This window comes from Drosophila albomicans, chromosome X, assembly GCF_009650485.2.
Source record: "Drosophila albomicans strain 15112-1751.03 chromosome X, ASM965048v2, whole genome shotgun sequence".
In the NCBI taxonomy this organism is placed as follows: domain Eukaryota; kingdom Metazoa; phylum Arthropoda; class Insecta; order Diptera; family Drosophilidae; genus Drosophila; species Drosophila albomicans.
The window spans coordinates 17,061,529-17,084,589 of record NC_047627.2 but is presented as its reverse complement, the minus strand read 5'-3'; the positions used below and the strand labels follow the sequence as shown (position 1 = coordinate 17,084,589).

Here is a 23,061-nt window from a genome sequence, read left to right as displayed (position 1 = left end):
CAGAAAATTATTTAAATAAACCATTTTTAAATAAACATCATATGAAGACTCTTCTTGGAGTAGGACCCTCTTCCATTCCATTCCATTCCATTAGATCAAATCGGGCAGATCGGGAGGCGCACAGATGTTGCTGATGTCCACCACGTCGCTGTTGCGTTCCTTGCCAGCCGAAGCCGAAGAAGCTCTGCAAGAATTTGTGGGATTATTAACAAAACTGGAAACGGTAACAAATTTTTCATTGCATTCTGCTTAACTTAATTATCCACTTATAATAAAATTCATCGAAATCATTAACGTTATACAAAAATACAAATTTTCGACGCTTGGGCAATTTATATTATAATACAATATTGAATTGTACAGTTCTTTTTGGCTGATGGAACCTTCGACTCAAAAATGTTGTCTATGCTTATCATATATTCAGATCAGTTTTAATTATGAAACTGTACATTTTCATTAGGTTTTCTTATGAAACCCTAACTTAGGACATTCCCGTCAAGCTTGAAATGTGAAAAATGCAATTACTAAACATAAAGCAATAAATCAATAAAGAACAGTTATCATCCGAGGAAACTAACCATCGCACAGGGGCAAAATTGGTTAAAATAAGCTGTGGTATTTTTTTTTCGTTATTTTATAGAGTAAAGAAAAAGTTTGAAAACATTAAACAAAAATCCTTCGTTTAAATAAATTCAGTATCTCTGTTAGTTTGGCTAGTATAACCATTTAAAGATAAAGAAGCTGTGATCCACTGTATAAAACAAATTCCAAACAACTTTAAAATTGGAAAATCGTCAAGTTATTTGTCCCGATTTATTCACAGTACTCAGTGGTAAGAGCTAGAAGGCTGCAATTTTTACACTATGTTGTTCACGACATTTAATCGTGCAATAATGCGAATTTGCTGGAACCAAAGTCAAAAACTCTAACATAGGATACTTCTTTCAAATATCAAATAAATTGAACCATTTTCAACGACATTGAATCATGCAATAAGGCTGCCTTTCTTTTAACAAAATAAGAAGTTGCTGGGCAATCTAGCAAATACTTGACGAAATGAGAAAGATATCAGATATCAGCCTACAGGTGAAAGCTTAATTTGGAAAAGCTTCAGTTATTTTCCCGACTTATTCACTGACTAAATTTACAGCTCTCATCTCAATTGGTAAGAGCTAGGAGGCTGCACAGTTCACGATATTTAATTGTGCAATAAGGCACGATGACAGAATGCGAATTTGCTGTAACCGAAGTCGAAAACCCATTTAACGCTCCAGAGGACAGCGTTGCCTGGGCAACCTGAGAAAATAAGAGAGAGACATACGGATGCATCAGGATATTTGCTCACCTCTTGGCAGCAGCAGCTGAAGGCTGCTTAGGCTGTTTGAAACTAAGCAACTCGTTGGCCTTGAGCTTTGGCAGCATCAGCTGCAGATGCCCTGTGATCTGGGAGCGTTGTACTTGCGACTCCAACGGCTTCACCTCGTCGTGGTAGGCAATTTGAAAGATTTTGCCCTTGACCGTGACACGCACATAATTTGGCTGGACATCCACATCGATCAACGAGGTGTCCAAGTGCCTACAAAGTGAACGTCGCTGAATGGATGCCGATAGTTGATGAATGCTGTGGAGCACAACAACACTTACTTGTAGACCTCGAGCAGCAGACTGTAATGGGACGGTTCGTCCTGGAAATTGAATGGCAACTTGGCCTGATTGATATTATAGGGTCGTCCACATGGGGCAAACAGATGCGGTGTCCGCTTGGGCTTCTCCGTCAACGGATTCGGCTTTGAGACGCTCTTCTCTCGCCCCAGCCTGTGCTGTCGCGCAATCTGTGTGCGTATCTCGGGACAATGCTCGCTCTTGGAATTCCAGAAGGCGCGTATGCGCTCCTCCTCATCCTCGAGGTTGGCACACTGGGCCGCCAGCTGCGATTGCTGCTCGGCAACACGTATGCGCTGCTCATCGCGAGACATTGCCTGATCCGCTTGACACTGCACAATGATGATGCGATGCTGCTGGCGCAGACGTTGCGCCTGCAAGCGTTCCGATGGCAAAATCTCCTGGCAGTCAAGGTTGTGCAATTGCGGCAAAGTGCCCACGACAAAGTCGCGATAATGCGGATAATCGACGCACGGATTGCCAATGAGGAGCAGTTCGCGTAGATTGTAATTGCCACGTAGCGATTCGATGCTGGTCAATTCGCCTATAAAGTTGAGCGTGAGATCGAGTTTGTTGAGCGATTCGAGAGCCTCGAGATTCTCGATGCGTTCAATGTTGTTCACGGCCACATTGAGATATTCGAGACGCTTCAGTTTGTGTAGATTTTCTAAGCGTCCAATCAAATTGGACTGCAGCAAAAGGATTTTGAGATCCCGACACCAATTCTGCAGATGCTCAATGCTTTCAATGTCCTCTTGGTGCAGTGACAACTCCTCGAGTGTGCTAATTAAACGCTCATTATGCTCCGATTTCTTGCGCACCAAAGCTTCAGTGACTAGATAGACAAAATATTTCAATTTTACATATTTGAATGGGGTGAAAAGTTTATTGCACTTACTGCGCACCATGGCCGTGTTTTCCTTTTTCTGTTTTGCAACAATTTGTATAAATATGTATTTGGATTTGTCTAGCCAGACTGACGACATAAACAAATCAACAAAGTTCAGGTGACTACGTTGCCTAGGAAAACACTCGATTTGCTGCTGTTTTGAAATTTACATGAGCGGGCCGTTTGAATTGAAAACCTATCGGTAATTAACATATCGGTTTTGCATGCACGCGACAACGTCATCGACACCGAGCGACACGGTCACCCTGTTTCTTATTGGACAGCGCGGCAAACAAACGACTGGAAATCTAATCGGACAGAATTAGTTAAGTGGTCAAAGCACAGGAGCGAATTCAATTGAATTTACACTTGTTGCATTAGATTACATACTACTAATAGCAATCGCACAAACTACTGATTATGCGTGTTGTTTTAATTAATGATCAACTTGTTTATGATATATTGTTATTTATGCTTATCAGCATTGAATGCGCTCCTGTGCGCTGTGTCAACTGAACACACAAAACTAGAATTAGCTAAACCACAACACAAGCCAGACAGACAGCTACAGTCAGCAGAAGCGTTCGTTAATCGCAAGCGATGGCTAACGATAAGGATAAAGAAGATATCGATAACGATATACTGCGGGCACTTAGCGATCACGAAGTCGATGAATTGCTGCAGCTGTATGGCAATAAGTTTGGTCCCCTCAACTTCCATTACCTGTTGCTTCACAATCAACGCAAATGGGATCGTCAATTAGATGCCGCTGGCATTGACCGTGCTGATGTTGCCTACAAATCGCTGCGCAAACGATTCTATACACATCGTCAGGGTGATTTCCGTCGCTACGGGACCTATGTCAGTCTTCACGAGGACATTGTCCAGAGCGTCTCGTTCTACAGTTGGCAACCGACTGCGCCCACCGAACTCTTTGAGTGCTTGGAGCGCACACAGCGCATTGCCTGGTCAGCGGGTGCTCTGTTGACCAACGTGGATCTGGACTACGCCCCGCGCATCAAGGAGTTGGCACTGTCCAAGGGCGCTGCCGGCTTGCAGCCGCGACAATGCTTTGGCATGGTTTTGCCCCATGCCGAGGCACGCGTATTAGAAGTACCCGAGTTGCTATCGGAGTTTGAGCTGCGTCCGTTGCGCGACGAGGATGCGATCGCTGTGCATGCCATTTGGCCAAATAAGGGCGAAGGATCACTGGCATATTTACGTGCGCTCATTCGCTTCAATCGTACATTGGGCGCCTGTCGAAGCGACACCGGCGAACTGATTGCCTGGATATTTCAAAACGATTTCGCTGGCTTAGGGCAAGTTGCAGTGTCTTTGGATGCACACAGCAGTGGTACTTACTCATATCTCTTTTCTTTCTTTCTGCTCTTACAGCATGCTGCAGGTGCTGCCCAAAGCGGAGCGTCGCGGCCTGGGTGGTTTGCTAGCCTCCGCCATGAGCAAGCTGATAGCCAAGGGAGAGACGACGACGCTTACCGCCTGGATTGTATCCACCAATTGGCGGTCAGAGCAGCTACTGGGGCGCATTGGATATCGGAAACACATTGTCAACGAGTGGATCAAACTGTTGCCCGCCTCGGAGTCAATTAATTAAAAGAAAATAGTCAAGAGTTTCGTTTTTTGCCTATACATAATATGCCTATGTACACACGGTCAACAATTTGTTTTTTATTACGCTGCGGTTGTTTTGTTTTTTTTTTTTTTCTTCTTTACACTTTCTATGCTTAATCAAAAATTTGCCAATTATACAAACAAAAATCTAGCGGCAATTGAGGCTAATTTTGTGGGGGGTTTCGATCTTAGAAATATTTACAAACCGCTTCGCAGAGCTACTCAAATATCATACAATAATTTACATTATAATTTAGTGGCGAAATTGCAATTGCAAAAGGTAAAGACAAGCAATCAATTAATACAGAGAGCAGGGACAGAGGGGTGAAGAGGGTGGGACAAATACAATATAGTATAGTAGCATTATGTTTCGTTTCATTTGTTGTTTTTGCTGAGTGATGATTGCTGCTGCGATAACGGAGAACAGCGAACGCTGCTGCTGCTGTCGTTCTGCGTTATCTTTTGGTCATACATTGCGTATACGCAACGTAAGCAGACGGAAGCGAGTAAAGGAGTTGGGTGAAGGGTAACGGGTAACGGAGGTGTAATACAATTCACTAAATACAAAAAAAAAAGAAAAGCAATTGATAGAGAACCTAAACAAAAAGCAAACGCGTGGCACTCCCGTTTGGCATGCCGCTGCCATTTGCCAGCAAACTATTTGTGGTCATTGGCGGCATGGACAGCGTTGTTGTCCCTGCACCTTTGTGGCCACCATTCATGGTGCTTGTGCGATAATATGAATCGTTGTTGTGCTGCAACGGCGTGTACTTCACATGATTGCTTGGCAATGATGACGACGATGTCGTTACTGTGGTGGGCAGCTCTCGTCCCTTTGTGATTTGCTTGGCACGATTGTAGCAGAGCACACCAATGATGGCCAGCGTCATGCCCAGGCAATTGACCCAGGTCACCGGATTGCCCAATATGAGCAGCGATACGGCGATGACAAAGATCCGTTTCGATGCGCTGGCCACGGCATAAGTGAGCGGTGTAACCAGGGACAGCACACTGAACGCTATGATGTTCTGCATCCAGTTGAGCACGCCGTCCGTGAAGAGCAGCGCAATTACACGATAGTCAAGATTTTTCTGCAAAAAGGAAAATTGCTAGGTTATAAATGTTGCAGAGAATTAAAAGAGATCTACTCACAATGGCTGTGTGCCGGAAGACAGCTACGCTGTCCATGTACAGCCAGAGAGGCAGGAAAATGAATAGCGACAGCTTGCCCAGCAGATGCAGCAATCGCAAATGATGAATGCCCGTATCCTTGAGCACCTAGAAAAGCGAAAAACAGTTTAGTAAATATGATTATAATAGAGAGAGAGAGAGAGAGAGAGAGGCTTTAGCTACCTTCTTGGAGAAGATGTTCTGCATGGAAAAGCCCATGGTGGAGATGAGCGCACTGATCAGTCCCAGCATATCGAATGAGATTTCCGTCACAGTGGCAATTGCCACGCCAGTGATGATGGGCAGGAGACTGAGATAGACCAGTGTCGGTTGTTTCTCGCCAAAGAATAGGCGCGTCAGTATCACGGTAAAAAGCGGCATTGTTGCCTTCACTACAACAAAAAAATATTAACAAATTGCTGACGTGACGGTATCGATGATGATGATCTAGATGCTGACTTACCTGTGTGCGCATAGGAAACGGGCACTTTCCACAGTGATATATGCGATGTCACCGAGGCGAGCAGTTTGCCAATGGCCAGCGGCACTATTAAACGCATATAGTATGCTCTGGGTATTTCCTGATATTTGCGAATGCGCCACAAATTAAAGAATGGCCCACTGTACAACGTGATGCTGCACAACTGAACGAGGGTGACGGTCATGGGAAAGGGGAACTCATTGAGCACCATTTTGCCAATCACATTGTTGCTCGACGAGATAATGTACCAGAAGAGACACATCAATATGACGACCACAACATGTCGCGATCCTGTGCGTTTTCCACCCAACATTTTGAGTGACGTTGTTGTTGTTGTCGGTATTGAATTAAAAGTTGCTGTTTGTGTCCGTGTTGTTGCCTGTCCCTGTGCGACTGTTGCCAGTCAGCTGATCGTTTGCTTGACACTTTCCTTTATTGCATCTTGTCGTCGTTTTAAATATTTCAACTGAGCGCTCTCTCTCTAAGCTGCACGTCGACAATTGGTCGCCCGCTTGTTTGTTTTTTGTTTTTTTTTTTTTTGTTTCTACGTGGACGCGACAATGTGGCCAGAAGTGGGACCGTTGTTTCCATTTGAATATGTACCGAAAAAATACCAACTTTTGAGAATACCAGCTGCGTGCGCGCGAAACAATTTCAAAATATATACATTTTCATTTGAAAGTAAAAACAAAAGCATAGATATTTCTAAAAATATTGCAATCTAATAATTAATTAATTGTTTTTGGGAGTGTGAGTAGTCAATTTGAACAAAACAAATATCCATGAATTTTTTATCGAAAAGTTCAGTGAATTTACGATCTTATCGATAACTGTCACCTGTTGCCAACTCTTGTTACATTTCGATTTCAAATTTTGACCTCTACAATTAAATTCAGAAAATGTGCAGCATTTAAATATATTTTGTATTTGCAAAACTTCAGTATAATTATTTTGTTGTATAAATAATGATGAAATGAAAGCTACTCCTTGAGCTGCTCTTCCAATTCAAACACGGTGATATAATTGGCGACTATGTAGCTTATCTTCTGCACGCTTAGCTTTTAAAGCATTTTTCAGCACTTTAGATGTACGTAATAGAATCAAATAATATGTGGAGCTGGTATTGTGGCACACAGCTCCTTTAATGCAAACTCAGTATTGCTGCGACAAGTTTGTCTCACAGAAATCCGACTCCAGACAAAAGATACTCTCACTTGAATGGCCACATTTTGTGTCCGATTGCCAATAACTGGATTCGTTTGGGTTGCCAGGCTGCGAAAGATGCCGGTGCACATACATATATTCGTCATCTTCATCGCCCTTGGTTGCCTTCATGGCATTCTTCTGATAGCGCAGCTCTTGTAATCATCGTCCAATGCTCCAGTATTAAGCCTTTCTACGCTGCAATACTTTAAGTATCTTATCATGCTCTTGAGTGAGCAGCCTCAGTTCCTCATCATCAGCAGCATCATCTACATTTCCTACGAACAATCTGTTTAAACTAGCGCCAGGTAGGGAATCTGTATTGTGTTTGGTACACCCCATCGATTTTAAAACGTTAATTTTCGAATTGTTGTTTATGGTCACACCCCGACGAATAATGCTGTTTCCACAGCCACTCATTTTTCTACATTTAATCGATGACCGTTTTGCTGGATCCACACTGTGAAATCCATAGCGAAAAATGGGCGATGAAAATCACCGAAAAATTTAAGCATATTTGTAGCTTCGGATCTCTATAAAATATCACATGACTGATAAAATATACCGGAAAATGGTGCCCGATATTTTCACATTTCTTACGCATGTGAAAAAACGACTTTTTTCTTTTGGTATTTTTTGGGAATTGAAATCCAATATATCGAAAAAAAACGCCGAAAAGACCTGAGAAGTTTTTTGTGCTGTGAAAACAACGCATTAAGAATAAGAGCCCCAACAGATTGTGAGATAGTCCAGTTTTTAAACAAAAAATAAGAATCAAATATGAACCGCACACGCCGCAACGTTGTAAATAAACCATTTGTTTCTGGTGGTGTCTACGTAAGTAGTTTTGTTTAAGTTGCTGTTCATAAGTATTATTGCATTACCCATTGAAAATGTTCATTCATTTTAATTTCACTATGATGTACCATTTATTCATTAATACAAACTTTGCGCAAAACATATTCCAATGTATGTATGTACATATATGTTTGTATGAATGTATACATAGAAATGAGTAATGCGTAGCTACATAGTACGATTATTAAGAATACCAATAGCGCGGCTATGAATATATTGTGTGTGCATACGTTTGTATGTTTGTGTGCATACGAATTGTTTACACCAAGTAAGTATGGGTTTAAGCCTCTGTTCTTGCATAATATGTACATACATATACATACTTACATACAGTGTGTATGCAATGCGTAGTTTGAATCGATACGGGTATACACACAAACACACATACATGTGTATAAACTATAAATTTCGTATTATATCTGTACATACATACATAAATACATACAAGCACTCATACATATTAACATACAGACACGATTATTCATTTATGTATATTCACAATTTCGCAATAACAGTAATTCTATTTTTATTTATATAATTTGCAGAGCACAAATTGAAAGTGTGTCTCGAAACCAATTGTGAATTTATTTGCAATAGCCACTAAACGTGCCTTAATCGCAAGTTCTTAGCATTGTTAGTGTTATCCCCCCACCACTCTCTTCATTTTTATTCGCCGGCTGCTACACTAATACAGACTACACACACCCACACATATATACATAAGTGTAAAAATGAATGGTTTGTGTGGAGAGGAATTTATCGATAAACAGCTGCGGCTTGCGATTGGGGTTACTTTTTGGGGCTACTGGAAATCGATTCATTCAAAATTGTAACTAAAATTATTAGTTTTGCGTTAGATAGCAATGCTCATTTTCTTCACTTCAAGTACCCAAACGAGTAGGCTTCCAAAATGATTCGTTTGGGCACTTTGGGTAGTAGGAGTGGTCATGGCTATTCCTGAACTATAGTTTTTAGTAAAATCGCCCGGCACAGCAGGCAGGTGCTGCGATAATACGCCCACGCCCACGCCGGCAGTAGATCTCCCCTTGAATGGCGCGTTTGGCATTCCGAGATTGGTAATGGGGATTGTTGTTGTATTGCAAATGGGCAGCGTAAATGGCATTGTAAAAGTGATTCTGTATTTACAGAGGGGGACCTGTAAATGTGCCTACTATAACTTAAGTCTAGGGAAGCGTTAAAAAACGATTCGAATATTATTTCATATATTATTTTTGCATATTTTGTTTTCTATTATGATGAAATTTTGAACTTATTAAAATAATATATCTATATAATTTCTGTTTAAAATTTATTTAATATAATCGCACACTTTTTTTTTTTTTTAATTTTTGAAAAAACAAAAAGACATCTATAAAATACAGTCATTACAAAAAATAAATATAAATTATAAGACAAATTGCGTTAGGATACAGCTTAATGGTTCTAGTAATATGGCATAATTCTAGTTTGGAGTAAAGGAATAGTGAAAAGCTATGGCAAACGTTGGGTGGACCTTTAATAATATTTCATTTTCCTATTTAGAATCCCAATGCAGCTGCCGCTGCAGCAGCGGCTGCGACGCCGGCTCCGCAGCCATTGGAAAATGTGGAGACAACGCCGATAACCGTCAAGGCAGAATTGACTACTCCAGCAAAAAGCAACAATTCCCGCGAAGTGGATGCCGCGGATCAAAATGTTGAGATGGAGTCCAACAACGGCGAGGACTTTGAAGATGATAGAATACCATTTAAGAAAATATTCCAAAAACGCAAGAAGTCTTCGGGTACGTCGACAACATAGTAATGATCACCTATAGTTTTTGAATTCTTTCTCTCTACTTTTTTTGTAGAGAGGACACGCGACAAGAAACTGCGTCAGAATCGTCAATTGCGCAAGTCCATGGTGCCCAAGAATGCGTTGATGGCATTGAACGAGGTCAAGGGCATAAACATTAGTGACTTTACGATCAACAGTAACCCGGATGGCGGCTTTACCGCTATTGTCACTGTTAATTCGGTGCAGTACGAGGGCAAGGGTCACTCGAAGATGGCATCAAAAAATTTGGCTTGCGAAAAGGCTTTGCGCGATTACATTATTGCCAGAATGACACCAAGGCCGCGTTCAACACCAAAGACAGCAACTACAGGTGGCGATGGAGCAGTAGAGCCGATGGTTACAAACGATGGCGAGCCATCTGATACACCAGAAGATGATGTACCCATGTTGAATTTGGCTTCATTTGCCATTTACAAGCTGTTTGCCGAATGGGAACGCGAGGGTTTCGTTGTACCCGAAATGCATCCTTCATCCGGTGGTAATTCCAACGCTCAATCAAATGCCCAAGATGCGCCAGCGGCCGCTGCTGCAGTTGTGCCCAAGGAGCCAAAGAAGCCGCCTGTGCGGACTGAGCTGCCAGCCAGCTGGGAGACGATGCATCCAGCTACATTATTATGCGTTGTAAGTAAAACAAATTTATAAACTAATCTTTGGATGAAACTGAAATTTAAATACCTTACTTATAGATGCGTCCAGGACTTTCTTATGTTGATCACGGTTGCATTGGCGACAAACCAAATATTATGCAGTGTCTGGGAGTTATTGTGGACAATCAGGAGTTTACCGCCAATGGGCGTTCGAAGAAGATTGCACGTCGCAATGTCGCCGTTAATGTCTGTAACAGTCTGTTCAATACGAACTTCACATACGAAGAGTATTAAAATGCATGCGGACTGCAGAATCCTAAATCCCAGAATCTATTATGTCAACGTATATAATGTTGCAATTTCCTTAGCTTAAAACACATGCATGTATATGTTGTTCCATTATAATCACTTATTCTTTAACTAAATAAATATGAATTTTATAGTAGTGTACGTATATATATTTATTTTCTTTTTGTATATACAAAAATCGTGGGAAATAAAATTCACTATCAATGAGTGGAACTATTTTCAGAGTTTTTAATCGGGCTTGGATGTTTCTTTATGTGAACTATATCTTACCCTCGGTATGCTATCGTATTTTAATTCAAGACGCAAAACGAAATATCGTATGCTCTATCGTATTTCGTTTTGCAACTATCTGGCAGCACTGGCATTAAGAACAGCTGTTTTGTATTGTTATGCGTGTGTTTCGTCAGATCTACAACAAATACGAAATTGACAATGTCGAAATTACTTTCTTACGCCGCAAAAAATACTTTGCGTAATACACGTCTGAGCGCTAGTCAAATGTAAGTAATACTTAAATATGCAGTTAACAGTAAATGGTAAATATGAATTGGAATTTTATGAATTTTCAGATCGCAATGTGCGGCCAGAGATTTTATGCACATGCCGCCGGCGACTTCGGCAGGAAAAACTTATTCAACGCCATCGCTTGTAGGTAAACAATCGTTGCTCCAGCAGCCATTGGCCGGAATTCCCCAGGGAATGGGACAACAGCTGTCAAAGCGCAACATGTTCATTCAGACGCAGGACACACCGAATCCCGATAGCTTAAAGTTTTTGCCGGGCATCGAGGTTCTGGGCAAAGGAAATACTTATGATTTCCCCAGTGCCACAACAGCTCACTCTAGTCCATTGGGTAAGCTGCTCTCCGCATGGGTGTTTCTAACGAAATCAATCAAAATTTATTTTGTTTTAGCAAAATTATTGTTTCGTGTGGAAGGTGTTCGTGCCGTATTCTTTGGAGCTGATTTTATAACCATATCCAAGGAGGAGGGCGGTGAATGGGGCATTATAAAACCAGAAGTGTTTGCTATCATTATGGATTTCTTTGCCAGCGGTTTACCCATTTTACACGAAGCCCGTCCCAATGCGGATACGGAAATCTACGAAGATGATGACGAAACGGTCATGATGATTAAGGAATTGTTGGATACACGTATTCGACCCACGGTGCAGGAGGATGGTGGCGATATCGTCTTTATGGGCTATGAAAATGGCATTGTCAAGTTAAAGATGCAGGGCTCGTGTTCGTCCTGTCCCAGCTCCATTGTCACCCTCAAGAATGGTGTACAAAATATGCTGCAATTCTATATACCCGAAGTAGAGTCCGTGGAACAGGTCTTTGATGATGCAGACAAAATGGCAAATAAGGAGTTTGAACGATTCGAAAAGAGTTTGAAGCAAAAGGAACAGCCAAACGCTCCTGTTAGCATCGGTGGTAATCAAAATTAGTTTGATTTTTTTGTTTAATTGTTTTTATGATTATATTACTAGTAGATCTACAGTTACAGCATAAACTTGTGTACAGTTAGCAATGGCTTAAAAATTCAAAAAAGGCAAATAAATAATACAGCTATATTTTCATGGTCTTCTATTTAAATTTGAAATCAATTTTGTTTAGTGCTGCTTGAACTGAAAGTGATTAACGTTTAGTTTTGCAATAAAAATATGATTTTTAAAATAGTGCGCAGTTGTACATACATTGTACATTAAATTAAGTGTAACCAGGTAACACTTATTGGTATTTTATTATATTGGTATATTACCTCTGCGTCCAAACATATATTTTTAAAAATGTTGGTTGTGGTCACACCCTGACACAGGTGTTAAATAAATCTGCTTAAAGGAAGCTCTTATTTTTTTTTAAAAACAAGTCTAAATTCAACTTAAAACATTATTTACTTTATAATAAAAGCACTGATATTATTTGGCTGCACAACATTTTGATGTCAGTCATAAATAATAGCAGAAACATCGTTGCATCGATAGTTTCGTCACTTCTACAACAGGCATAGTGGAGGCTAGTGGAGGAATAAACAAACAAATACACGTCTCGAATTGTTTTAAATTAACAACAAAAAATGTGAACAATCTATAAAATCAAGCAATAGCAATACCAAAACATACTACAGACTACAGGAGAAGGTTGAAGCGAACCAACAACATTTATTGAAGCATCGCCAGCTGGTGAGGAAGAGAGAAGAGAAGTTGAAAATTGCCGATTTTTGTTGGCAGAGAAGCAGGCGCAGTGGAGCAGGAGCTGGAGAAGCAGCAGGAGCAGACAGACAACAACGCTCAGGTCAGCGTGCTACATATTTTCTGTGCCAAGTTGCAAAACAACAGCACAAAAAAAAATAGAAAAAACAAGAAAAAGGCGAGACAACACTTTGTGGTCCAGAAGCGGCGCTTCGGCCATTTGTGTGCCATGCTGTTGTCAACGTCAGCTGTGCTATTTTGATAGAGAGCCGAAGAGGTGCAAGAGCGAGAGCGAAAGAGTGTGAACGAGCAAGTGTGTGCCAGTAGGAACGTGAGAGGAAGTCAAGTGCAGTGGAGTACAAGAGAGGAGAGGAGACAACAAGGTATGTAATACAGCGGAAAACCAAATGTGCTTGGCTATCCAACGCCCTACACGCCCCGCTCCGCCCCCCCCCCCCCAAATTCCCACAACTGCTGTCATTGCTTGTATATTTGTAATTTCTTGAATTATTAAACGCACACCTTCCGTTATTACAAGGTGTGTGTGTGTGTGCATGTGTGTGAGTGAGTGAGTAGCCCTCGTCTCGCCCCCCGCATATTTCTCCAATTGGAAGTTATTACGCTGAGTGCTTGAGCGAGTGCGTTTGTGTTCGTTTATTTTCTATAATTTGTATTTCAATGGTTTTTCAATTATCATCCATTAATTTTGTGCGCACTTCTGCCCAAATCCAAACAACAAAATCCGCATAATTTCTCAATTACAATTACCAACAGCTGCCGTCGCCGTCGTTGTCGTTGTCGTCGTCGTCGTCTCCGTCGCCTAACCAGTGAAACAACAACAGCAATAACAACAACAACAAGAGGAAAGTGTGTGTGTGTTGGCAAGCATGCGATTCAATAAAGCGGAGCTGGCTTCCTTGGTATCCAATCCATCGACCAGATTTGACAAAGAAGGTCTGCTGATAATAATGGAGCGACAGGAGGGCATCTTTTGGCGCACGGATGGTGAGTCGCCCCTCGCCACGCCTCACCTCGCTTTGATTTCATCATCGTGCTCATTCCATTCACTTACGCACACACACCCACACGCACAGACACACACGCACAGACGCACACTCACATATTACACTTTTACACACACACACACGCACACTCACACTCAGCGATTAGCAATAGGTTTCTTTGTTGCCTTTCTCCTGTTTGTTTTTGTTGATTTATTTTTGCTTTTGCGCTTATCACCCACACCCTGATATCACCCATCACCCATCACTTTCACTCTCACCACGCCCTGATATCACCCATCACACTCTGGTGGTGAGGCCACACCATAGAGATGTCTGAACTTGAACTAAATCTCACCTCTGGTTGGGATCACTAAAACTCACCAGAGCCACAGCCAAGGATCACACACTCATCACACTCTCACCCACTCACTCACACACGTTATTTTGCTTACGCACTTTTTTTTGCCATCTCTTTCTCGCGTGCGCACTCTTCACACACAGTTAAATTGGAATGCTGGTGCAAGCTCCGCGGCAATCTGCTCTTCTATCTGAAGGACAAGAATCCCTTTTCATCGCTCGCCGGCGTTTTTGTGCTCCAGGATTGTCAGCCTCGCATACAAGATGATGCCCAGTTGCCCGATTTGGATGGCTATGTCTTTGATCTAGGTAAGTTTGATATGATGATGCCCAAATGATTTGTGATACGATTATGCTGATGATAATGATGATGCTTCTCGCTCCTTTCGACAGACTTCAAGGACAGTCCCACGCAACGGCTGGTCACGCACAGTGCCTCGGATCGCTTGGATTGGGTGCGTTGCATACAGTCGTGTTCGAATGCCCAAATCGATTTGCAAATCGAACATCTGAAGGCGCAAATTGCCTCACATATGGGCAATCGCATTGATCAGGGTTTGCCGCTGCCACACGACGACGAATCCTTGTGGACAGAAGATGCAACAACTGCGACAGCAGCAACAGAGGCGCCCTTTGAAGGTGATCTAATACAGTTCTAAAAGTGTGGATCTAGTTGGCAACTGTTTGTTTGTTTGTTTGCCTACTTTGCCCCCCCTCTACTACATTACTACTACTACAACACCCATCTAACCTGGTTTATTGTTAAAAATGTTTTAGTTTGTATAAAAAAAAAATACTGTTGCAACTGGCGCACACACACACACACACTTGCTTAACACACACACACACACAAAAACCACCCCACACACACACACACACACACGCAAAATCTCCTATTTACTGTATAGACTAAAGCTTATGTGATCAAAGACCAAAGAACTCAGGCCACACTTGCTGTTTGCTACAATGACACTGGCTTCAAAGTTTATCTTAATCAACTAACTCGAAAATGTCAGTGTCATTGCAGCATCAAGCTTTATTCAACGATTTTATAGATTGTAAGCTATATTACTTGAATTTGAATTACCCCATCGAGGTAAGTCTTACTTAACAATCAATCAAAATTTCCCCCATAACAATGTGTATATACATACTATATATATTTTTGGATCTGGATGTGCTAGTGTGATCGCCATAGATTAAACTACTATATCGTTAGTTTTGTAGTCAGGTCTGATATATGACATATACGATATTCAACTGAGATTTATTCAAAGAATAAACTTTAATTTTGTCAATGTGAAAAAAAAGAAAAAACTAATTGATTTTGTTATTATTTTCATAGTATTGTAAGATCTCTCTCTTTGTCACAATCTCACATATTGCACTTGTCCTCTATCTACATATGCCTCTTGTCGTCTTGCAGAACTTGCAGAGCCGCAGTCGGAGCTCTCGGAGCTGCCCATCTGCGAGACGGCCATCTCCTGTGATAATCTGCCGCTGGACGGTTTCGGTCGTCCGCCAAATCCGCGCGTCATCTGCTCGGTGCTGCAACCGACCAGCGACACTTGCCTCTGGCGGCATCATGCACGCACCGAACTCTTGGAGCGCACACGAACGCCCCAGTTTCTGTGCACCATGCGCTTCCTGCGCAGCGCCGGCTTCGGAGCCGACACCAGGCTGCGATTCAGTGTGCACGATGTCCGCGAACGCGTCTCGCTCACATCCCTGCCCCTGGGACACGCCGAGGTGGCGTTGGGCGTCATCCAGGATGCGACTCGCCTCCGTTTGCCGTTGAGCTCGCCACGCGGCGAATGCGGCTTCATAACACTCGCCTCCTGGGCGCCCGAAGCGGCGGCTGCCGAACTGGGCGCCAGGGGTGCTGCTGCTGCTGCGAGTGGTGCAGGTGGCGGTGGCGGTGGCGGTGGTCTGCTGCAGCCGCCACCGCGTTCCAGCACACAGATGTTCGATCAGGCCAGCGACAGCTCGGGGCGACGGCAAAAAGGTGAGTTGAATACACTAGGCAGCAAAAATGAAATATTTATTTCTATTTTTAATATTAAACCTAGAGTTAAATACTTTATTTGATTTACGGAATAGAGAGTGCTGGCTAACTATGCTTAATTGATTTATGATAAACTAAGTTTAGCTTGTATCATAAATTAATAATGAGTTACATCAAAAGTATTCTTTTTTCAAGTACCTTCAACAATATTAACTCGAATTATAGTCATTATTTTTGAGCAGCAACTGAAAGAAAAACAATTGAAAATAATTATGATCATTATTTTTGAGTAAACAATCTGAAATTCTAATTGTGGTGATTAAAATATTTTTAAGCAACATGAACAAGGCAATAAGAATAATGATAGTAATTATTTTTGAGCGAAAACAAACTACAAAAAAGTGACTAATATTTTTGTAGTGGAATAAAAAAAAATAAAACATATTACTTATAAGAAGGAAAAATAAAACTAGTTTTTCATTATGTTTGAGCACAAAAATAAAAAGCAAAATTAATTAGAAGCTTTCGATGATAGTTCATATCAAATAATATTGGTAATTATTTTTGAACAAAAAAAAATGAATCTAAAAAATAGTTACTATGATTTTTGTGGAATAAAAAAGAAACATTACTTATAAGAAGGAAAAATAAAACTAGCTTTTTGAGCTAACAAATTTAAGAAAAGGATAAGCAACAATAATAAATTATTGTGATTAAATAGTTATGACTTTTGTAAAAGCTTTCGGTGACATTATACTTAAAACCATCAATTTATCTTTTTCCAATAATAATTATGATGGAATTATGAACAAAAAATAAAACTAACTTTTCATTACTTTTAAGCGAATAAATTTAAAACAGGAAAAGCAAATTCAATAAATTATTGTGATTAAATAGATATTTTTAGTAGAAGCTTTCGTTGATACTTCACATCTTTATAAAAGAATCAAAATCAAGCCCAGAATTTGTTTATTTCTAATTAGAATACTGAAAACTTTCTGGAATTCATTACCTTAGTTAAAAATAATCACTATCGTTGAGTAAATCTATGGCTAATCAAGTGAATACTAATAATATTTCTCACTCTCTGAATCCATCAGGTCATCGTCGCACACAATCGCTGCCACCGAAGCTGGGCGTGCGTCTCTTTGTGCCACAGCTGTGTGGCATGGAGCGGGTCTGTGCCAATCCTCGCCTGCACTCGTATCGGCTGCACTCGTCGCTGGGCGCCGACATCAGTGTGCTGGAAACGATGCTGGAGTCGAGAGTCTGCTGTGCGGTGCCTCAGCAGCTGCTCTCGATTTGGATACAGCGCGAGAAGGAGCTGCTGCAGGAGATCTCGGGCATGGGCGAGTTGAGCGGCGAATGGCGGTGGCGACAAATGAATCTGCTCGAGGAGCACTTGCGTCTCCTCAAGGATTACTCGCAGGCCAAGCAGAACATTCAGCAGCTGATGCGCGACGGCGTCTTCTACAAGCGCAGCTCCACCAAAACCGACGAATCCCTCGAGTTCCTCCCCGTCAATCTTCACGTGCAACGCATGTGGGCACAGAACGATACGCTGCAGCGACGTGGACTCCTCGACATTGTGACTGTGGGCGCGTTTACGCGTCACGACGCCAAGGGTCGCAAGTGCGGCGGCCTCATCAAGTGAGTAGCACAAACGGTATTAAAAGCATTTGTGTGTTCTTGATATGCCATGTCCATTGGGAGTACTTATCAAGAGTGGTTTGCTTGTTGGTTGACCCTCATCATGGCAAATCTAAATATAAACCAACTTTGCTTATAAAGCGAGCACAGTCTGAGTATATAATATATACTCGTAAATGTGGGCAGTAAGAGTCTATTATAGAAATTATGTAAATTATACTTATTTTCATAATGATTGTTAGTTTATTTTATGAACTTAACAATTCAAGTGGGGAAAAGTAGAAGAATGATATAAGTAAATTATAGTTATAGTAATTATAGTTGAGAATATAAATTATAAATTTGCTAATAGTAATATATATTATATATGATATGTACATATATGATATATGTATGTAAATTATAGTTATTTTCATAATGATTGTTAGTTTACTTTATGAAATTCAAAATTCAAATTATAAATTTGCCAGCAAAATAGAAGAATGATATACGTAAAAAATATAGTTCAAAAAAATAGAAGAATGATATATATTTCTTGTGCTCTTATATTTGCCATAGGTGAATCCTTTTTTTCTTTTTTTCGAAGGGGGTAAAATAATCATTTGTATTTATGCGTATAAAGAGCATTCTAATTTTTATACCTGCGTAGAAGGCTATAATATAACTTTGTACCTCCATGAAGAAGGATGAATCTCCGACAATGTAAAGTATATATATTCTTGAGCATCATCAACAGCCAAGACCTTATAGCCATGTCCGTCCGTCTGTCTGTCCGTATGAACACCTAGATAAGAGATAGGAGATATAAATTTTGATCGACAGCACTTGTTATGTTTGCACGCAGATTAAATTTGTTTCTATAATATATTCTGAATGTAATATATTATCAATATACTAAACATAGCCTTCGGTATATTTTAGTTTGTATGCGGAATATTAATTTAGTATATAATATGAAAAATACAATACTGGTTTATAAGGATTATAAGTTTATTTTAAGAGTTACAAAATACAAATTATAAATTTGCTAAAAGTGGGAAAATATACATCAAAAAATTCTAGTAGAAGAATTTTGAGTGTCTCAAGCAATTTAAAATGGAATATTTAAGACAATCCTTTCCCATTAAATCAAGTAATAAACTTTGAAGTTCAGTTTGGTAGCTTATTGGATTGGAAACGATACAAAAAGAAATGTATTTCAAAATGAGATGAGCAGAAGCTAGATTTACTTGTTAGACAAAAAATGTTTGTAGTATATCAGAATTTGCATTAAGATAGTTCCAATATCGTTACAATACAATATTTTTAAATTCCTAATACAAATTAAAAGCAATTTAGAGAGCAGAAACTCTAAAAATGTGACAGTTGAATAATTCACAACGTGTTTTCCCATTCCACCCACACAGACTGCTGCAGGAGAGCAAAGCCTGGAAGCTGGAGCAGAGCAACGCGTGCAAGGTGCAGGCGGCCAACGATGCCGTCCAGGCGACCAAGCAGCTGCGCAAGGAGATCGTCGAGCTGATGTCGCAGCTGCTGCAGTTGGCTAGTCGTCGGAGTGCCCGCGACATGATGCCGCTGTGCAACGAGATGGTGGCAAAGACACGAACGCTGCTCAACATTTGGGAGCCGAGCATTGTGGAGGAGGCGGTGAACTTCATCGAATGCCATCGCATCATTGAGGAGCCGGAGAATGTGCTAATGGAGCCAATGTCGCCGTTTCGCAAGATCACCCAACAATTGAGCGCCTTGGAATTGAAGTCGCCGGAGCTGGAGGATTTTGCCACACCGGTGGTGGCGCCACCGGATTTGTGGCCACGCGGTCAGCCGTTGATGCGTTCGAATAGCTGGCATCCGAGCAATGCATCGCCATCGAGTTCGCTGGACATCAATGCCATCGATACGCTGCAGCATGTGGTCAAGTGTTACAATGCGCATCTGCGCAACTTGGAGCAGCAGCAGCAGCAACAGCAGCAGCTGAAACAACAACAACAGGCCAACGCGTTGGACGAGGCAACATATCAGTCACTGCCACCCAGCTGGCAGGGCGTAACTCCGCCTTCAGTGCAGCTTATCGATCTCGATGAGATGGTTAGAGCGAGACAACCGCGTCCTCATCCTTCTCAGCCGCCTGCTGGCTTTCTCGATACGAAGCTGATGAGCTCGTCACCCTCGGCCAACTACTATCGACCCACAGAGGAGCCCGAACCGATCGATCTCACCCAGCTGAACATTGAGGCGAGCGTCATGTGTTTGGTGAGCAAACTAAAGTTCTTTTGTGGTCGCTGCGACAGTCCCGCCATCCGATTGCGTCATCCCAAGGCGCCCATTAAGCGAGAAGGTTTCACGGTGGCACCACAGCAGCAGCAACAGTCGCAAGCTCAACAACAACAACAACAGCAGCAGCAGACGCCCGATGTGATAGCTGCCTCCAGTAATAAGGAGCAGGCGCAAACACAGCTGAAACTGGATTTGACAACGCAGGAAGCAACGCCATTGCCGGCAGCTAAAAAGGGCAACAAATTCACCGATGGCTTAGATCTCTCGTTGACAACCGATTGGGTGGCTGAACTGCGTCCCAGCATGCGCAAGCTGCGACATGCCATGGATCGTCTACTGAAGACCGCCAGGCTGATGCACTCTGTCCAACGGCTGCAGCAGGATGTGCGCTGCAATCGACTCCAGGCGAGCATCATGTATCGACGTGACGTCTGCTTCTCTCAAGCGGTAAGAAAGATATTCAAATTACTGATCACATATTCAAAGTTCAGAATTGATAGCCATCTATTAAGTATTTAGGTTAAATGTTCACGATTTGCAACTCAATTCAAATTGGTGATCTACAAAATTATACATTTGCGAAGAACAAACATATTGGCTATAATTCGATTTCACTACTTGAAGAACCACTGAGAAGCGACTGAATTCCAACTACAAATTTGATCCCTAAACATAAGTCACATCTATACAGAAAAAAATATATTAACTATAACGTTAGGCGGACTTCAAGAGAATCATTGAGAAAGATATTCACAATTTACAAGTGAATTCAAATTTTACATTTAATGACCAAATTCTAAAAGTCCATTTGAAAAAAAAATGCGTATACAATTTGAGAATCAATTCAAATTGGGAATTGAATTTGTAGTCTAACTAAGCATCTCATTCAAATAGGAAATTTAACGGCCACAAGGCAGATTTGCAAAGATAAAACTTATCGCCCATAAGTATATGCTTGTAACTTGATAATCACTGAGAAGGACGTTGAGAATTTACAAGTGAATTTAAATAAGTAGCTCAACGGACACGAGAATCACATTTGAGAAGAGAAAATTCACTAGCCATAATGAGATGCTTAGGTACACCATTTGAGAATCGCAGAGAAAGGCGTTACCGCCATCTTTCCAACTCAAATTTGAAATTTAACGGCCAATCACATTTGTGAAACTAAAATATATAATATTAACTTCAATAAAATGCTTAGGTGTATTGTAGTAGAGAATCACTGCGAAAGATGACCAGAATTTACAAGTGTATTCAAATTTTTAAATTTAACGACCAAAAACTAAAAGTCCATTTGAGAAAATAAAATATGTTTGCCAGAATACGATATAAACATCTTGAGAATCGATAAGAAAGGTGTTTAAAATTTACAAGTGAACTTGAATAAGTAGCTTAACTTCCAAAAATCACAAGTCACACACATTTGAGAAAAGAAAATGTAGATGCTTAGGTACACCACTTGAGAATCGCTGGGAAAGGCAGTGCTGCCAACTTGTCAATTCAAAAGGGAAATTTAACGGCCAAAACTGGCCAGCAACATTTCTTGGAAAGTCGTTGCTTCCAACTTACAACTTGTAGTGAATTGAAAATTTAAAGGTTAAAATGGGTCGCTAGTTAAACATTTTAGCTGAAGATGAAGTTATGACTCCACTTTTAAACAACAGAATAGTTTATCTGGTTTTGTAGTTTTGCCCGCTAATTAATTAATTATAAGCAACTTGTTACATAGATTTTCGATATGTTTTTTTTGCAGTTAACGGCGTTGGTCAGCGCCTTGATGCTGCGCCTTTGGGGCAGTGAGCTGGACAGCGCCTACATGACGCTGCTGAGAGAACTGGGACCGCTGGCGTACTTTGAGGGACTGCTGTCGCTGTATGGCGCCGAGACGGACATGTGGAGTGACATGTGCATTGCCATCGAGGACTTGTCGGCCGTCAGCTTTCGCTTGGTGTTGGCTGCCCCTAGCGAACGGACGCCGATGCCACGGATTACGGGATCGCGACAGGCGCTGGAAGTGCTGTTGCCGGTGCCGGAGCATGCGCTGCCGCACAACAACGGGCAGCTGCCGAGCTTTAAGATCACGCCCGTCTTCTTCAACATTGGCATCAACGAGAAGGCGACGCTGGGTCAGACCCGCGAACAACATCGCTCCAATCTGGACAACTATCTGCGATTGCAGCAGTACTTTAGTCGCTATCGCAAGCTGGGTTTGAGTGCAACCGCTGCCGCTGTGGATGTGAACTGTGCCACCGCCGATCCGCTGGACTCGCTGCACTCGGTGCTGGGCTTCATGGAGCAACAGTTGCGCGCCAATGTGACGAAGGACGTGAAGATCTTGCATCTGGCCGAGGATGCATGTCGTTTGATGGGCGGCCTGCGATTCACGTCATGCAAAAGCGCCAAGGATCGCACCGGCATGGCTGTCACCCTCGAGCAGTGTCGTGTGCTCGTCCGCGAGTTTCAGCTGCCCGCCAAGCATGTGCCCTATGCACTGAGCACGATGCGCAGGTAGCGTAGCTTCTTCTAACATATTCACTTGTCTCTCTTCTTATGGTAATTCTTTAATTTGCAGCGAGGGCACACGCATGGACAATGTGTTCAAGAATATTGGCAAGCACAAGTATGCCTTCAATTTGCCGCAGGTGATCATGCTGCCGGCCATGTACAGGCCACCAGTGGGCGCCTATGGCAAAGCGCAGACCTAAAACTTCCAGTTATACAAAGATCGACTATACAGATCGGCATTTAGACTTAAGCTTCAATCATAACGAGTACTTATTGAGAATGATTGCATGAAGAGAAAAACAAAACAAAACTGTGCCAAAAAATCGTAAGAACGTAAATTAATCAAAAAAAGAAAAACGAACGAAAATCTAAACGAACTGCAACTTAATTAATTAACTAGACAGGCTCTGAGAAAAATGTTTGTTAACTCGCGAGATTCC

The 23,061-nt window shown here is 41.6% G+C and overlaps 6 protein-coding genes across 7 annotated transcripts; 4 read left to right on the top strand and 2 right to left on the bottom strand.

Annotated features, from left to right (window-relative positions):
• Positions 1 to 12: 12 nt before the first annotated feature.
• Positions 13 to 2,678, bottom strand: LOC117578111 (protein tilB). Its single transcript, XM_034263295.2, has 4 exons — positions 2,561 to 2,678; positions 1,645 to 2,497; positions 1,346 to 1,576; positions 13 to 184 (listed from the first exon to the last, which is right to left on the bottom strand). The coding sequence occupies exons 1-4, from the start codon at positions 2,646 to 2,648 to the stop codon at positions 91 to 93; spliced, it is 1,266 nt and encodes a 421-aa protein (XP_034119186.1). The 5' UTR covers positions 2,649 to 2,678; the 3' UTR covers positions 13 to 90.
• Positions 2,679 to 3,075: 397 nt separating this feature from the next.
• Positions 3,076 to 4,172, top strand: LOC117578116 (uncharacterized). The gene is made up of 2 exons (XM_034263301.2): positions 3,076 to 3,870; positions 3,947 to 4,172. The coding sequence occupies exons 1-2, from the start codon at positions 3,152 to 3,154 to the stop codon at positions 4,164 to 4,166; spliced, it is 939 nt and encodes a 312-aa protein (XP_034119192.1). The 5' UTR covers positions 3,076 to 3,151; the 3' UTR covers positions 4,167 to 4,172.
• Positions 4,173 to 4,183: 11 nt separating this feature from the next.
• LOC117578112 (solute carrier family 35 member E1 homolog) lies at positions 4,184 to 6,473 on the bottom strand. The gene is made up of 4 exons (XM_034263296.2): positions 5,817 to 6,473; positions 5,537 to 5,745; positions 5,336 to 5,461; positions 4,184 to 5,274 (listed from the first exon to the last, which is right to left on the bottom strand). The coding sequence occupies exons 1-4, from the start codon at positions 6,145 to 6,147 to the stop codon at positions 4,780 to 4,782; spliced, it is 1,161 nt and encodes a 386-aa protein (XP_034119187.1). The 5' UTR covers positions 6,148 to 6,473; the 3' UTR covers positions 4,184 to 4,779.
• A 1,234-nt stretch (positions 6,474 to 7,707) lies between these two features.
• Positions 7,708 to 10,762, top strand: LOC117578114 (uncharacterized). Of its 2 annotated transcripts, XM_034263298.2 has the most exons (5): positions 7,768 to 7,874; positions 8,441 to 8,971; positions 9,438 to 9,678; positions 9,745 to 10,352; positions 10,418 to 10,762. In XM_034263298.2, exons 3-5 carry the CDS (start codon positions 9,597 to 9,599, stop codon positions 10,610 to 10,612), a joined length of 885 nt encoding a protein of 294 aa, XP_034119189.1. In that variant the 5' UTR covers positions 7,768 to 7,874; positions 8,441 to 8,971; positions 9,438 to 9,596; the 3' UTR covers positions 10,613 to 10,762. The 2 variants fall into 2 exon arrangements, with proteins under 2 accessions (XP_034119188.1, XP_034119189.1); XM_034263297.2 differs by lacking the exon at positions 8,441 to 8,971 and having other exon boundaries at positions 7,708 to 7,874.
• Positions 10,763 to 10,972: 210 nt separating this feature from the next.
• On the top strand, positions 10,973 to 12,202 carry LOC117577748 (NFU1 iron-sulfur cluster scaffold homolog, mitochondrial). The gene is made up of 3 exons (XM_034262660.2): positions 10,973 to 11,127; positions 11,197 to 11,480; positions 11,541 to 12,202. The coding sequence occupies exons 1-3, from the start codon at positions 11,060 to 11,062 to the stop codon at positions 12,074 to 12,076; spliced, it is 888 nt and encodes a 295-aa protein (XP_034118551.1). The 5' UTR covers positions 10,973 to 11,059; the 3' UTR covers positions 12,077 to 12,202.
• A 234-nt stretch (positions 12,203 to 12,436) lies between these two features.
• LOC117563954 (inositol polyphosphate-4-phosphatase type I A) lies at positions 12,437 to 23,019 on the top strand. The gene is made up of 9 exons (XM_034242531.2): positions 12,437 to 13,203; positions 13,595 to 13,825; positions 14,326 to 14,490; positions 14,575 to 14,820; positions 15,608 to 16,186; positions 17,287 to 17,836; positions 19,243 to 20,560; positions 21,870 to 22,624; positions 22,689 to 23,019. The coding sequence occupies exons 2-9, from the start codon at positions 13,708 to 13,710 to the stop codon at positions 22,819 to 22,821; spliced, it is 3,864 nt and encodes a 1,287-aa protein (XP_034098422.1). The 5' UTR covers positions 12,437 to 13,203; positions 13,595 to 13,707; the 3' UTR covers positions 22,822 to 23,019.
• The last annotated feature ends 42 nt before the right edge of the window (positions 23,020 to 23,061 follow it).